This window comes from Nomascus leucogenys, chromosome 20, assembly GCF_006542625.1.
Source record: "Nomascus leucogenys isolate Asia chromosome 20, Asia_NLE_v1, whole genome shotgun sequence".
NCBI classification, from domain to species: domain Eukaryota; kingdom Metazoa; phylum Chordata; class Mammalia; order Primates; family Hylobatidae; genus Nomascus; species Nomascus leucogenys.
In genome coordinates, this window is record NC_044400.1 from 76,738,152 (window position 1) to 76,754,514 (window position 16,363).

The 16,363-nt window shown below is 51.5% G+C and overlaps 1 protein-coding gene across 3 annotated transcripts in view; it reads left to right on the forward strand.

The window, feature by feature from the left end:
* EVC (EvC ciliary complex subunit 1) overlaps positions 1-16,363 on the forward strand; it is a 104,932-nt gene that overhangs the window by 38,012 nt on the left and 50,557 nt on the right. For 2 of the 3 annotated variants that reach the window (XM_030801461.1, XM_030801462.1), the window contains exons 7-11: positions 1,403-1,540; positions 4,330-4,488; positions 9,030-9,246; positions 9,984-10,132; positions 12,536-12,634. In XM_030801461.1, the coding sequence (XP_030657321.1) occupies positions 1,403-1,540; positions 4,330-4,488; positions 9,030-9,246; positions 9,984-10,132; positions 12,536-12,634 (762 nt within the window). Of the gene's footprint in view, positions 1-1,402; positions 1,541-4,329; positions 4,489-9,029; positions 9,247-9,983; positions 10,133-12,535; positions 12,635-14,410; positions 14,644-16,363 lie in introns of those variants that run through there. The other variant, XM_030801463.1, reaches the window with a different exon arrangement.

A 16,363-nucleotide genomic window follows, 5' to 3' on the forward strand; every position in this document is an offset into this window, starting at 1 on the left:
GACAGCCCTGTGAGTGGCCATTGTTATTTTTGTTTTACAGCTGAGGAAACTGAGACTCTATGAATTCAAATGACTTTCCAGTGGCAAAAATGATAATGATGACGATGACATTTATAATGGTATTAGTAATAATGAAACAATACTGTCTGTTATAATGGAAAGAATAAGAGCCTTGGAGTCTGCAGACCTCAGATCAAATTCCATCTCTACCAGTTAAACAAGGCTGTCTGAACTTGAGCAAGCATGTTAATTATAATAGTGGCTACTATTTATTGAGACAGTCTAGCCAAGTGATTTAAATGCATAATTTCATTTAACACTTGCAGTGACCTTAAAGCTTTCAGAAGAGGACAAGGAGTGCCCAGAATTTGGAAGAGTAAGGACAAGCCTAGCACTGCCCCTTCCTACCTGGGCGTCTTTGGACAAACTATCTTACCTTCCATAAACAAGCTTTCTCACCTGGAAATGGGTCGTAATTTCTCTTTTGCAGAGATGCCGTGAGGATTAGGAAACACATATGGCCTCAGCTTGGGTCTTCAGTAGTAGTTTATATCAATGTTATTTTTCCTAGTGAACCTTGACCCATGTCACACTGTTGGCTATGTGACAATGAACATAGACAAAATAGAACTGCCTCCCACACTCTATCTTGGGGTCTGTAGGACTCTATACTTAGGATTCACCTTTTCCTTCCTGAGTTCAGAATCATTTGAGAGAGTCAGGAAGACAGAGAAATGTAGCTTTATTACTGATTAGAGGCCAGCTTGGAGGACGTGGCTTAGATGCACAGCTATCATGGCTTCCTAATACTGAATCCCAGAATTCACTCAATTGCCTAGCTAGTCATGGGCAATGCTGGGCCACCTCAGGCTTCCCCACACATAAACAGGGCCTTGGCTACCCAGCTCACTCTAGGCTGATGTAACACCAGAGCAATGGCCTCCCCTGATTGGCGCATCACAACCAGGAAGAGGCTGGGCAAGTTTCTGGCCTTTAAACCAACCAATCAGATACACACTACTTCCTGCCCTGGGGTGTTGTTCTTTCCCAGGAAAACCAGAAGAGGAGCAAAGAAACATTTCTTCCCAACCCACTGGATGTCATGATATTTTCCAGGACTTCATAATGATTGAAAGATACTATTTTATTTATTTTTAAAGTATGGTCTAGTTTTTTTTTTTTTTTTTTTTTTTTTGAGGGAGGATATAGAAGAAAATAATCCATTATTCTTGAGGCTCTATGTTTAACGAGAAAATGGGTCAAACCTCATGCACAACAACCCACAGAGCATTTAACTGTTGTTTAAAAATATTTTGTGAAATGCGAAAAATAAAAGCATTTATTTTTCTAGAATTTAAGACACACTAAACTTTGTTTATTTGCTTCTTTTTTTCTTCTTCAGGATTTGGAGGAACTAGAAAAGGGACTTCAGGTCAAACTGTCAAACACAGAAATGTCGGGGGCTGGTGACTCTGAGTACATCACCCTGGCTGATGTGGAAAAAAAGGAGAGAGAATACTCTGAACAGCTAATCGATAATGTGCGTGCCGGACTTTCTTTCCTGTACACAAATTTTGGTTTCTAAAACAGTTAAATTGGCTAAATTAAAGAGATGATAGTTAGAAGTGTGCCTAATACTTGAATTCCCCTATCGCATTCTGCCCTTGAGGCAGGATCCAGTTTCTGATGCTAAGTGATAGGGAAGAAGTAATTAAGCAGCAAAGATTCACAAAGGGAGGTTTATTTTTTATATCATGAATTATCCTCATTTAAATTTCAGATTGGTCTTTTTATCATTCAAAGCAAAGATTGCTATAACCCTTGATGTCATCACTGCCCTTTGGAATAGAGTAGAAGAAAGCTGCTAGGCATCGCTCGTGAAAGCAAGTTTTAAATTCCAGGCAGAATGGCTTCTCTGAAACATCTTTTTCCTTTATTTTGGGTTCCACCACCCCATGTTCATATATTATGTATTAAACAAACATGTCCTTGGCACTTGCTCTTCACCAGGGATTGTGCTGGGCACTGGGGACTCAAAAATCATTTAGACATGGCCCTGCCTGAGAGAAGCCAGGAGAGACAAACAGGTGAGCAGATGAGGGCTTCACCAGGTGACACGTCTTGTGATAGAAGGAAGCACAGGAGAAGGCTGGAGGCAGGCACAGTGGAGGGAAGAATTCATTTTACCCCAGGCTTAGGAAAGCCTCCATAGAAGAAGGGACCATGGAGAGGCTGGCTGGGAGAAGTGTGGGTGCTGGCCAGTGGTGGGGCGGAGATGGGAGCTAAAGAGGGCTGAGAGCAAGTCGAGGTAAGGTAAAGCCAGAGGGATCTGGCCAGAGGGCTTGTGTCTTATGCCAGTGAGGTGGGAGTCACTGAAGCTTTGAAGCAGGGGGTGGCGGGGTTTAGCTTCTGCTTTAGAAGGGCTGCCCAGGCACTGAGTGGAGGGTGGTGAAGAGCTACTGGGCTAGTCCCCCAGGAACTTTATTAAGGCAACTGCAATAGGATGGAGAGGTGAGGAAACGTGTGAGAGAAGCTATGGTGGTCTACCATGGGGTGGCGGGTGGGGAGGAGCAGGGGGTCCAGGGTCAGTGCTGCTGAAATAAGGGCCTCAGAGCAAGAAGCTCATGGGAGGGAGGTAGCCAATGCTCCTGTCCTCCGAATAGGTCCAATATTGAGAGGAGAGGCTTGGAGATGGAGGGTCTCCATGAGAGCCCAGGTTAGAGGACCTGGAGGGCCAGAATATTCTTAGAACTGTGGGCCGGGATACTAAGGAAGAGGGCCAGCCTGGATTCCAGTAGTCCACAGAACCCCCAACGCTGTGTGCAGTATCTTATCCATGTCTGCCTTTCTCAGGGACAGGGTTCAGAGTTTTCATGAGATTCTCCAAAGTATTAGTGACCTCCAAAAATGGTGACCTCTGGCCTAGAAGTGGTGTGTAAAATGGGAAGAGAAAAGAGCTTGGTGCCAAATCCTGGATCCTGCCCATATTTAAGGAGGAGGGGATGAAAAGGATCGGGACAAGAAAGCAGAGGAGGAATTGGGTGGGCTTTGCAGAAGCAGGAGAAAATCATGTCATGGACGCCAAGAGAATCAGGAGTTTGTAAGCAGAGCGGGGTGTGCAGAGTTGGCGGGGGACAGTCTGCAGTCTCATGGCAGGTGGAAGGCCGTCATCTGATGGCTTCAAGGGGAAGAGCAGGGTGAGAGTGTGAGGGTGCCAGGCAGGTTCGAGGTCCCTCCTGGCAGGGATGAGAGGAGGAGCTGACTAGCAGCATGTATGGGGTTTACTGGGAGGCAATGGGGCCCTGAGATGGGAAGCTGCATTGATGGAGGGCATTCATCTGGGTGCAGATTTCCTCCTGGCAGAGCCAGACCGACGCCGCAGTTGAGGCTGACAGAGTTTCATGATCTTGAGTCACAGCAACAAGATCAGCATGGGTTTCTGGTGACACTAACCCCTGCCCCCTCCCATGCCTGGTCCAGCCAGAAGTGTCCATTTCAGCCTCTGAGAGGCTGAGCCAAGATGGAGGCAACCTCAGCCATGGAGTTAAATGGACCTGAACCAAATCCTGGCTTTCACTGGCTCCATGACCTCTGACAAGTGACCTAACTCCCCCGAGCCTTTTCCTACACCTCCAGATACATACTTTATCATGATATCAAATGTGGGAAGCACAGAGCCTGGCGAACAGCCTGCGGGCCATGAGGGAAAGTTGTTCCGATTCCTAGTGTCATTGTCCTTAGAGGTCTGACTGGCTGTGATGGTGCAATTAAACCTCCTGCATTCTAAGCCACTTGGGAATTCCCAGCTCTGCTCCTGCTAAAATGAGGGGGAGGGAAGATTTTAAAGCAAAATGTTTTCATGGTCAGCATCCTCTCTGCCAGAGTAAGCTTTTGTACTTTTAGGACAATAACTAATATTTAAACATCTGTTTATGCTTTTACTTCCAGGAAGTATTTAATCCCTTTTAAAATTCCCAAAGCTTCCGTGAGCACATTGTCACATTTCATCTGCCCCTAAGTAGCTGTAATGACCCGTGTAAGAGTCTGTAGGCTGGACAAGCTACTGCTTTCTTTCCTTAGCAGCAGTGCTTTCGTGTCTGCTGAAACACGGTTGCAAAACTGACTGACACCTGCAATGGAACCAGAAGGAACTTTACTTGTTGCCAAGTATCTTGGTGATTGTTGCCAAGATAAACTCACTGAAATTGTAGAATTGTTTACAATCTTTGTTTGTGATAAGGAGTGAATTGTAATTCCCGAGCACGCACCGTTTGGCTTTCTTAAATAAGTTTTTCCCCTCACTTCTTGCTGCTTGTGCTCATTTCACAGATGGAAGCTTTCTGGAAACAGATGGCAAACATCCAGCAGTTTCTTGTGGACCAGTTTAAGTGTTCCAGCTCCAAAGCCCGACAGCTCATGATGACTCTGACGGAAAGAATGATTGCAGCCGAAGGGCTATTGTGCGATTCTCAGGAGCTGCAGGCTCTGGTAATGCTGGAGGGGGCGGGAGGGAACATAAAGATATTCAGACTAGAGATTTGGAATCCCGAGGCTTAACATCATTAAATCTAACAGATGCATGTTGTAGCTGGTTATATAGAGCCTCAGGGAAAAAAAAACCAACAACAACAGTAAATTCATTCATCCATTTATTTACTTATCCATCCATCCACCCATCCATCCACCCATCAACGCTTCCATCCATCCATCCACCCTTCCATCCATCTACCCATCCATCCATCTGCCCTCCCACCCATTTATCCATCCATCCATCCATCTGCCCTCCCACTCATTTATCCATCCATCCATCTACCCATCCATCCATCCATCCATCCATCCATCCATCCACCCATCCATCCATCCACCCATCCACCCATCCATCCATCTGCCCTCCCACCCATTTATCTATCCATCCATCCACCCACCCATCCATCCATCCACCCACCCACCTATCCATCCACCTACTCATCCATCCATCCATCCACCTACTTATCCATCCATCCATCCATCCATCCATCCATCCATCTATCCGATGATTGAAGGCTCTGGAGCATAGAACACTGGTCCTAAACCTGAAATTACACATTGAAATTATCTGGGAGCTTTAAAAAGTACTGATTCTTGGGCCCCAGATGGGTCTCCATCCCAGAGTTTCTGACTTAATCAGACTGGGGTGCAACCTGGCTGGGCATTGGGGTTTTTAGAGCTCCCCAATGATGATGGTGGGCTCTGGGGTTGACGCCCACTGGTGTAGACAGAGCATTGATTTACTTTCCTGACTGCCCTGTTTTGCCTGCAGAGTTCTTTAACAATGCCTTTTCCTGGCCTTCATTCTGAGGTTCTGATGTGATTGGTCTGGAGTGGAGGCCCTGGCATTGAGGGTTTTAAAACTCCCTGAACTATTCTGATGGGAGGCCAGGGATACAAACCCCTGGTGCATGGGTGTCCAACCTTTTGGCTTCCCTGGGCCACATTGGAAGAAGAAGAATTGTCTTAGGCCACACATAAAATACACTAACACTAACGATAGCTGATGAGCAAAAAAAAGAAAAAAGGTCCCTGCTTATTTTTGTGAAGCCTGCCAACCACAGAGAAGCAAAAAAGTTCTCAAATTCAAAGGGTTGGACACCGATGGGAGAGAAATCTGCAAATCCAGCTTTGACTCTGGGCTCTGTTGTTTGGAGCTCTGTGATCTTGAACACATTACTTAACCTCTCTGAGCGTCTGTTCCTCTATTTATAAAATGATAGTTGCTAAGAGTTGCCACAGACAGGGCCTGGGTAGGTGCTGAGTGACTCCTAAGACCCCAGTCACCATTGGGTTCCTCTTGGTACACATTAGGCTCGTCCTGTGTGTGCCAGTCAGTGTGTACTAGGCCCAGGGAACGAGCCCTCTGATGCTGCTCTGCACCCATTTCCCTGTCTTAAGCACCAGCCCGTGTGGCAGCTCGGCTCAGAACCCTCCATTGGCCGCCCTGCCTTCAGCACAGACTCAGCTCCTCAGACCCGTGGGAAAGCCAAGCCTCAGCAGATCCTTTCCTCCCCTTGCACACCGCAGGTCTCTCCCAATCCGCTCTGCTCCTCCCGGTGTGATCCACAGACCACAGCATCGGCAACACTGGGAGCTGGTTAGAATGCAGAATCCTGCCCTCCACCATTCCCAAGCAGGATCTGCGCTTTCACAAGACCCCCACGTCCACACAGTTGTGTGAGAACTTCATATGCTTTTTCTCGGCATATACACACATGACCTTCTTTTTCTCTCAACACTACTGAAAGATAGGCCTGGAAGATATTTTATTCACAGCACACAGATAAGGAGCCCACTCAGTGACCCACCTAAGATCCCCATCCTGTCTGATGACATCGCTGAGCCTGGGCCTGAAGCTTCCTGGTTTGCTGCCCAAGCCCCTTTGAATTGGATTTCAGTTTGATAAGGCTGCTGACTCATATTAATGCTCTGCAAAGCTGAAAGACTTTTCTTCCCATATTTTTTTCTTTTGCTATCAGCAGGATATTGATGCAGAAAAAAGAAAATACATCCTTAGCTGACTCTGGCCAGAGTATCAGCCAATAACTTCCAAATAGGAAGAAGGAAAGGGATCATCCAGTTTAACAGCATGACTGTCCTTCAGCCAATGTTTAATGAGCACCTACTCCTACTGTGTACCACATGCTGTTAATGGAAACCATATTGCAGAGGTTAGGAATGCAGGCTCAGGGAAGAAAATGGAGCTCCCACTGCAGTCTTGCCACTCATTAGCTGTGTGATCTTGGGCAGATAATTTAACCTCTCTGCGACTTGGTTTCATCGTCTGTGAAATGGGGGCTGTGATAGCACTTGCTGTCTCACACGATAGTTGAGAGTGTTAAAGACTTGGCAGTATGTAAAGTTTTTAGAGCAGAGCCCAGCAAGTAGAAGCATTCAGTACTTGTTAGTCATTAGAGTCCCGCAGGCCATGTGTCAGCAGAAGAAATAGACAACAACAAATTATCGTAATGATGCGTGGACAGGGCTACACAGTCTATGTTTGTATAGAAGAGGGATGGATTCACTATGCCTGCATACCGGGCACCAAAGGGGAAAAAGATTGCTTCCGTATCTCAGGAAACAGAAGAGTTGGAATTCCCAGAGCGGCATCCCATCTTCCTGGCCTGGGCATTTGGAGCTGGAATGTGCATCTCTAAATATTAAAACTGGAAGAGCCCTTCAAAGGGACCCTGATGGTCATCAGATTCAGTTTCTTGAGACACACAGGAAAAAAACAGCTGCCAAGACAGATATGGGGACTGGCTGTAGATAATGATGAAAACAGCTGACACTCAGGGAGGCTCACTGTTCCCTGGCCGTTGTTCTCAATGCTTGACGTATTTTGACTTACTTAATCCTCACGTCAAATCTGTGTGGCAGGGGTCAGGTCAGGAGCTTGTGCCCAGGTCCTGGGAGCCAAGTCTGAGCCTGGCACTGTTGAGGACTCAGCCACACGTCAGAGCACGTCAGGGCCCCCTTCCCCCATTCCACGTCCCTCTTCTCACGCAACTCTCTCCACTCCCATCCTTCAATATAAGCGCATCGATTGCACCACCACTGCCGACCCCAGCCAGCCTGTGTTGGGTTCTCAACATCCTCCTATGCTCTTTAGAGGTGGGCAGAGGCCGCCCTTCCTGCGGCCCACCCGGCACTTCTGCTTATCCTCTTGCGCCCTCTAGGGGTCACAGGCTGCTGGAATGAGCCTCGCTGTCCTTGTCCATCACTGGGGGATGTTCTTGCCCTAGTCTTGTGTTGTGGAAACAGAGGCCAGTGCAGCTCAGCGCACAGTGTGGCCATGGCTGGTCAAGGGGACATGGGCGACTCAGGCCTGGCCCCTGTCTTCAAGGGCTCTCAGTCCAGGCTAGGACTGCCCCTCACAATCACCTCCTCGAAGACGGGAGCCCTGGGGCAGTGGAGAACAGAGTAGGGGACGAGTGAGGGTGGGGACAAGCAGGGAAGGGCCACAGAACCCGTGAGGACGAGAAGGACCTGGCCGGGCAGGGGAGTGAGAGGAGGCAGTGAGGGTGTTCCAGGAGGAAGTCCCCGCGTGTGCAGAGGCTGGGCAGCTGGGAGCAGGCAGGTGTGCAGGACAAGGCCCCACAGAGCTTCCTGCACCATGCCCGGGACGCTGGACTTGATCTCAGGGCAGCAACAGGAGGGTTTGGGGCCATGGCTGACAGAACCATCAGCATCTCTGAAAGGTCCCCTGGTTTGTGAGGTGGGGGCAGAGATGGGAGGCTGGGGAGCAGGACTGGCCTGTGGCTTCGGCCCAGCACAGAGGTGCCTAGGCCTGAGCCTGGCGTGGCTGGGAGTTGGGGGTGCAGAGTCTGTGCCGAGGGAGATGCCAAGGCCCCCTGCCTGCTCCTCCTTTCCCCCTTACTCTCATTCCACAAGCAGCTGCTTTCAGGCATGCAGGGCCCTTGGCTGCCTCAGGTTGACATTTCCCCCTGTCTTTTCTGAGAGTCTGTGAAATGATGAGGTGGGGCTGGGGAGGGCCTTCCGTAGAATCTGACTGCGGGGAGTCATATTGGAAGCCAATCATTCGAATCTTGGCCGTTCTCAGCAGTCAGGCTCTGGGGCTCTAACGAAAGCCAGGAACTGCTGGCACTTTGCATTTCCTCCGCAGCCCTGTGGGGGCCACAGGGCCAGATTGGCCGGGGGAGATGACTATAAGCCAGGTGGCTTTTCCTCCTTGACCGTTTGCAAATCTGGATTCCCTCCTAGGAGGGTGGCCCTCTGGGGAGCGCTACTGGCGACTAAGTGCCTATATGCTAAGCAGCGTCAGCCTCCCCACACCCTAGGAGAGATACTTAATCGCACCTCGGGGGCAGACCCAGATCTCACTCATGAAGGAGAAGGGGAGTTATTCCTCTGAGCTCCGCTCTCCCAGGCAGTGCCATTAGTTAATGATCCTGGTGGCCTCTTCCCAGCTGTTAATTAACATGCCCTGCTGGTTCCCAGAACACCCCAGCTATGGTCCTGTGTGTTTCTTTTTGCAGGACGCCCTGGAGAGGACGATGGGGCGGGCACACATGGCAAAAGTGATTGAGTTTCTGAAGCTGCAAGTCCAGGAGGAGACCAGGTGCCGGCTGGCTGCCATCTCCCGTGGCCTGGAGCTGCTGGCTGGTGAGGGGAAGCTGTCCGGAAGGCAGAAGGAGGAGCTGCTCACGCAGCAGCACAAGGCCTTCTGGCAGGAGGCAGAGCGCTTCAGCCGGAGTGAGCCGTGGGCATGGGTGCTGCGGTCCGTGACACTGGCCTTCTGGGTCCCTGGGGCTGTGCAGTGAGAGGGCTGGCAGCCTGGGTCAGTGTGCCCATGACGCCGGGCACAGGCTGCCTTTCTGCTTCTGCCCTAGGGGCTGGGTCACTGGGCTGCTCTCTGGGGCTCTCTTTCCTTCTGTGTACAGCAGAGTCCATGAGGGCTGCTGCCCAGGGCAGAGGTCACCTGCTGCACTCACTCACCAGGGATTCAGGCTGATTGAGTCCCCATGTCCTGCAGCAAAGCCACCAGGAACTGCAGAGGGACAGAGGAGGGTGAAGGGTCTCACACTAGAAATTTATACAAAGTGGCCCCTGTCGCCCAGTGGCAGCTCATGGTCATGCCGGAGTCATGTGGCCCTGCTCAGCGGCAGGGTGGGTGAGGGTGGGCCATCGTCCAGCGTGTGGGGCAGGAAGGGGAGCCGTGCGTGTGTCCCACACATACTCCTGCCCCAAGGCTGACCCTGGGGTGGGGGGGTGGGCAAGGCTCAAGACGTAGAGGCATCTGGGCTTAGCTGAGGTCACACTACTAGTGGGACCTACAGAAAGAAACCCAGGTCTGTCACCGGCAGGGCGGGCACCATCTCTCCAGCCGACACCAGCCTCCCCAACCTCCGGACAGGAGAAAGCACGAGGGTCCCCACTGAAAGTCTGGCTCACAGAGTCACCTCCTGTGCTGTGGCTTTTTTCAATCCCAGAGTTTGTCCAGCGAGGCAAAGACCTGGTCAAGGCATCTCTGACTCACCAGGTGGAGGGGACGGCAAAACTCACGCTGGCCCAAGAGGAGGAACGGAGAAGCTTCCTGGCTGAGGCCCAGCCAACTGCTGACCCGGAAAAGTTGCTCAAGGTGACTCACATCCCCAGCCTCTGCACATGTGGGTGAGCCTGTTGCAGCTCTGTTTCCGTGACTGAGCACGGGAAGCCGGAGGTATTCATCAGGCATGAGGTTGTCTCCCTGCTTCCCATGTGTCAGCCGAGTGACTGAATCTCAGTCCCTTAGCCCCTACGTCCCTAGGGTCCTGGTGGACTGTAAGCCGGTGATAAGAGTTGTGCTGCCCTCACTGGGCTGCTGAGGAGAGGAGGGGGTAGGATCTGTAGAGAGCTTGGCAGAGTGCAAACGCATGGCAGGAGCGCACAGATGGTGGCAATGGCGTGAAGGGAGCAATGTGCGGCCCAGAGAGGACAAGCATGTCCCAGAGAGTAAGGCAAGCTCACACACCCAGGCACAGGGCCCTTGTGGGTCAGCTGCAAGTCCAGGAGAAGGAAGGGAGCTCCCAGCCTTGCATGTGGGGTTGAGTGGTCAGGGCCAGGCGGTGGCCAAGGTCGGAGGTACCTTTGGTCTTGCCTAAGAAGGGGACAAGAAGACCTGAAGGAGGACAAAAAGCAAGATGTCACCTTCCAAGGAAAAGGAGTCAGCTGGCCCCAGTGCAGGCTCTAAGGACCTGGGCTCGCCAGTTATCAGATAGACCACCAAGCTCTGGTTTTGCTCTGTTTGCTTTCACTAGTAATGGGCAGTGGGGCTGGGAGAGGACCAGCTTGTCCGCGACCGTCTTGCAGGCTGGTTAAGCACTGGGCGCTGAGGCCAGCCACACCTGGGTTTGGGTGCTGACTCTGCCACTAAATAGCTGGGTGACCTTGGGCATGTTGCTTACCCTCTGGCCCCTCAGCTTCCACATCTGTGAAATGGGCATAATGGCACCTATATCACAGCGTTGTTAGGATTTAGTGAGACTAAGGAAGGGGCAGCCCGAGCCTCACTGTTTGCCTGGGTCCGCCTGGCCTCCATCAACACTTGGTACAGCACATCTCAGTTCTGCCAAGGGGTGGGCGGCACCATGTCTTGAGTCCAGGCTCAGCCCAGAATAGAGGCCCAGGGGCCCTCCCTGGGGGCCAACCTGGTGGTGGTGGCACCACTGCAGTGAGAAGCCAATGGAGGGGTCCCCTGAGAACAGAGGACAGGCCTCTAGGTCCCTGGTCCAGCTGCCTCCCTCACCCAGGGAGCCTCTTCCAGGCCCACACTTGGATCTTCTGCATTTGCCACAAAGGGATAGGGTAGATTTTCCGTCTTTGAGACCCATTTGAAATAAGAGGAAGATAAGGCTATTCAGCTCCTCATTACTTGGATATTTCTGGGCCCCTGTCCTTGACGTCACAAAGCCCAGTGTGAGTCCAGAGTGTGGAGACAGTGCCTGGGTGACCTCGGTGTCCCAGGGCCTCGGTACAGTCCTCGGAACACCTCGGTGCTGGCGTTCAGGACACGTGGGACGCAGGCAGGGAAGGGTGAAGGAGCGCATGTGTGCATGAATGAACCAGGACATGGACAAATGGGCAAACAAGCGAATGAAGGAAGGAGGATGGAATGGGTGGCAGAATGAACGAACGACACCAGGCTCCCAGCACACACTCAGCACCCACCTTTTTCCAGTCCTGCCCTTCTCTCTCATCTCATTTCCTGCCCGTAGCATCATCCAAGATCTTCGGGGGTTTACCTCCTAGTCTCTGCTGCTGCTCGCTGAGCCTGGCTCCCCATCTTCCCTCCAAGGAGTCCTTCCTTGTTCTTAGAGACTCCATTGAAACATCTCCCCCACAGGGAACTTTCTCCTGGAGCCCTTCCCTGAGAAGGGTCTGTTCCTCTCCTTCTGCCCCGCCTCACCCCTCTGCTGGTGCCGGGGCCTCTGCTGCTCTGCCTAGGGCTAGCCCAGTCTCCCTCTGCTGGTGCTGGGGCCTCTGCTGCTCTGTTTAGGGCTGGCTGGGTCTCCCTCTGCTGATGCCCAGGGTAGCCCAGTCTGCTGCTGCTCTGCTGGGGTCCTCAGGGAAGGGCCTCCACCACATGGTCAGAGTGGGGCCTGGCTGGTTGCTGACTGCACTGACCTCCAATCGCCAGTCTGTCACCCCTGCTGGGTTCCCATCAGTGGGTCTCCCATGGCCTGGGTGGTCAGAAAGTGATGTCTGGGTGGCTGCAGCCAGGACAGAGGGGTGACAGAAGTGGCCCAGTGGCCCCTCCTCATCCTGGGTTTAACAAAAGCATGGTGGTTTGTGGTGTTTCCTGGAGTTTCCTGGAAACTGGATTTGCTGGCCCTGGCGTCGGTTGTGAAAGCCATGTGACAGCCCCATGCCTCAGTTTCCTTGTGTGTAATACAGGCACCAACATCCTTCTTTCTAACCTGAGACGCAGGGGATGGTTGGAGAACCTTCTGGAAAAAAAAACCCTGCATGTTTCTACCAGACTCAGCTCTTGTTTTCCTCACAGGCTTTTCACGAGGTCCTGGAGAGGCAGAGGCTGATGTGGTGTGACCTGGAGGACGAGGAGCACGTCAGAGCCACCGAGGCTGTGGTTGCGCTCTGCCAGGTACATGGCCTCCATCGGGACCGGCAGAGAAGCCCCAGGGTCTGTGTGTGTGTGAGAACCTCACATCCTTCTGGCCGGGGACCCCAGAGGTGGTTCAGGTCCAACCCCAGCACTCGTTGGCTGGTGATCCAGGCAGGCCACGTCCCCTCCATGTGATCCTCCTTGTCCACGTCAGAAACTGAGGCAGTTGGCCTTGGTCCTCTCTGAGGCACTGTCCATTTCTGGGGTGCTGAGGATTCTTATCTCCAAACATCCCTGTCAGCAAAGCTCTTTGGAAATCAGTTCTCCCCAGGTGAGAAATAGGCCCAGGATTTCTGGGTGTCATCAGTGTAAAGTGGTGATGAAGAAGGGGTTCTGGGCTGAAATGGGGGTGTTGGAGATCACATGCCACACCACCTCTTTCCCCTGTGCAACCATGTGCAGGTCTGGGGTGGGGAGGTGAAGCCGGCCATGCTTGCCCTGCAGGGTGGCTTTGAGAGAGCAGGAGAAGGCACCCGAGCCCTCCTTAGGGGCAGGAGTCACAGGATGCCATGCTGAGCCAGACAGAGCCCCCAGCTCAGGCAGCACCCTCAGCTGTCGGAAAGGCAGGAGTGTGGACACCGGGCTGTGAAAGAATCAACAAGTGGGTGTTGGGCAGCACTGGGAGGAGGAGACGGCCTGGGTCTGTGTCCTGGCTCCCTGCTTCCTCACTGCGTGACCACAGGAGCATCACCTGGTCTCTAGCTCTCAGTTTCCCTATCTGTGAAATGGGGACAGTCAGTCATAGTTCTTCTTCATGGTGTGCCAGGAGGACTGTGTGTGGGGCCCCGAGACAGCAGCTGGCACTCGGGACACCCCAGGGCACGTTGTCTCCGGTGACAGCTTCCCTGCTTCTGAGTGCAGAGGAGAGGCAAGGGGCTCCTGGGTGAATGTGACGTCAAGGACAGCAGCCTGCAGGAGGCAATGCTGAGCCAAGCATTGGATGAGACCAGGCCCAAGTGGACAAGAAGTCAGTGGGCATCCCCAGCAGGGAGAAGCTCATGCAGTGGTGGGAAGTGCAACTCCTCACCCAGATGGGAGCTGCCCTGGGTTCAGTCGTGTCTCTGTTAACCTGCTAGGGCTGCCGTGGTGAATACCACTGACTGGTGGATTAAACAACAGAAATGTGTTCTCTCAGGGTTCTGGAGGCTGAAGCCCAAGATCATGGTGCCAACAGGGTTGACTTCTGGTGAGGCCTCTCTTCCGGCCTTCCCGTTGCCTCCTCACACGGTCATTTCTCTGTGCTTGGAAGAGTGGAGGGCAGGGGAGAGAATGAAAGAGAGGGCTCTGGTCTCTCCCTTTTCTTATAAGGACACCAGTTCTATGGGATTAGGGCCCCACCCTGATGACCTCATCTAACCTTAATTACCTCCTTAAAGGCCCTGTCTCCAAATACAGTCACATGAGATATTGGAGGTTAGAGCTTCAACATAAGAATTTGATTACTTAATTACCTCCAAATACAGTCACATGGGATATTGGAGGTTAGAGCTTCAACATAAGAATTTGATTACTTAATTACCTCCAAATACAGTCATATGGGATATTGGAGGTTAGGGCTTCAACCTAAGAATTTGGGAGGGAGATACAATTTAGTCCAAACAGTGTCCTTCAAAACATCGTGTCCATCTGGAACCTCAGAATGTGGCCACACTTGGAAATAAGGGCTTTGCCGATGTAATTGGTTAGATCGCACAGTTGGTTAGGTCCTACTGGATTCAGGTGGGCCCTAATTCTAATGGCTGGTGTCCTTATAAGAAGGCCTTGAGAAGACATACAGACACAGGGAAGGAGGCCATGTGAAGACAGAGGGAGGGACTGGAGTGATGCGGCCACAGGCCCAGGAACACCTGCAGCCACCAAAAGCCAGAAGAGCCCAGGAAGGACCCCTCCCAGAGCCTTTGGAGGGGGCGAGGCTCTGCCAACCCCTTGGTTTCTCATACGGTTGCCCTCCAGAACTGTGAGAGAATAAACTTCGTTGTCTTAATGCACCCAGTTTGTGGCGCTTTGTCATGGCGGCCACAGGAAACTAAACGGAAACCGATCTTTGTTCAGGGCTAGCTCCTTAAGTATCTCTTGCGTATTTGATTATTTAATTCTCATGAGATTCAGGAGGAAGACACTGCATTTTCCTTCCTTCCCAGATGAGGAGTGAAGAAGTGTTTTCTCCAGAAATGGGTAGGATGCGGTTCAATTTGTTAAAGCCCTGGGGCCCACAGACAGGAAAGGAACAACTTTGTCCCCAGAGGAATCAAGACTCAAATCCCTGGCTGGGCATGAGGAAACAGAGTTATAATCTTCCTCTGAGTGCTAACATGCTGTGTGACCTTGGCTGGTTACATAACCTCTCTGTGCTGGCCCATGTATCTTGCCCAGGTTTTACACAGCCAGCAAACAGGGAAGATGAGATTTAAAATAAAGGCTTTCTAATGTTAGTGCTGATGTGCTCACCCCAAGCATGCTGCTCGGTGTGTTGACGGCTGTTGTGAAACCTCGGTTCTTGTCTTTTTATTTTAAAAGAATGTAAACGAGACCACAGCAAAGGGGATGCAGCACAGAGCAATCTATTGCAAAGGAGAAAGAATGTTCTGAAAGTTAGGTGCAGAATAGACAGGATGCCCTGGGAGATGATTCAGAGCAGATGAGACAGCCTTGACTGTTACCGAGGAAACTCCCTTTCTGGGGAGTCTTATGTGATTATTCATAAGGGGGTGGGAAGAAGCGTTATTAGTAAGCATGTTGCGGGGCAGGGTCCTCTGAGTGCACATGCACAGTAGCTGTACACACTTGTTCATACATCACGTGTCTCATTAGCATCTTAAGTCTCCATCCAAGGGTGTGTTTTTTACTATTATAATGAGCAGAGGGTCAGTCTGAGGACAGATAAAATCAAAGTGCATGTGCCATCTGCAGGAGACGTTCCCTACTGCAGGTAACTGTGCTTGAAAGAGCCAGACTACAGTGTGAATGCTGTGCTTGGAAGAGTGGAGGGCAGGGGCTTATTGTGTTGATGGTTTGGTCGCCGCATCCCAAGGACATGGTCACTTCCTTGACTGCCTATCCTGCCTCAAGTGTGGGCTTGGAGCATAACGGTGAAGCCCAGGCTCTGGAGCCAGACATCCTGGGTTCAAATCCCAGCCGGGCCACTTATTGTCCCCTGCCGGAGGTGGGACCAGGCGGCCCAGAGGCTATGGGGTGGGTATCAGCAGCATTCTCCTCCTCACCCGCTATGGTAGCTTATTGGATTCTCACCCATCCTCTCTAAAGCAGTTCTCAAACCTTGCTGTGCATCAGAATGTCGCCAAGATTGAGGAAATTGAGTTACAGGTTAGATCACTTGCTCACTATTACACAACCAGGCTGACAGCCTGAATAAAACCCTATCAATGATTGCTGCAAAGTGTAAGCCAAGCAGTAGATAAATGTAAACCCAGAACATCTGAGACGGGTCTCAGTTAATTTAGAAAGTTTATTTTGCCAAGGTTGAGGATGCGCACCTGGGACACAGCCTCAGGAGGTCCTGACGACGCGCCCAAGGGGGTCCAGGCACAGCGTGGTTTTATACATTTTAGGGAGACATGAGACATCAATCAGTATATTTAAGAAGTACATTGGTTTGGTCAAGAAAGGTGGGACAACTTGAAGCAAAGACAGGAAGACTCAAAGCGAGGAGGGGGCTTCCAAATCACAGGTAGGCGAGAGATAAACAGT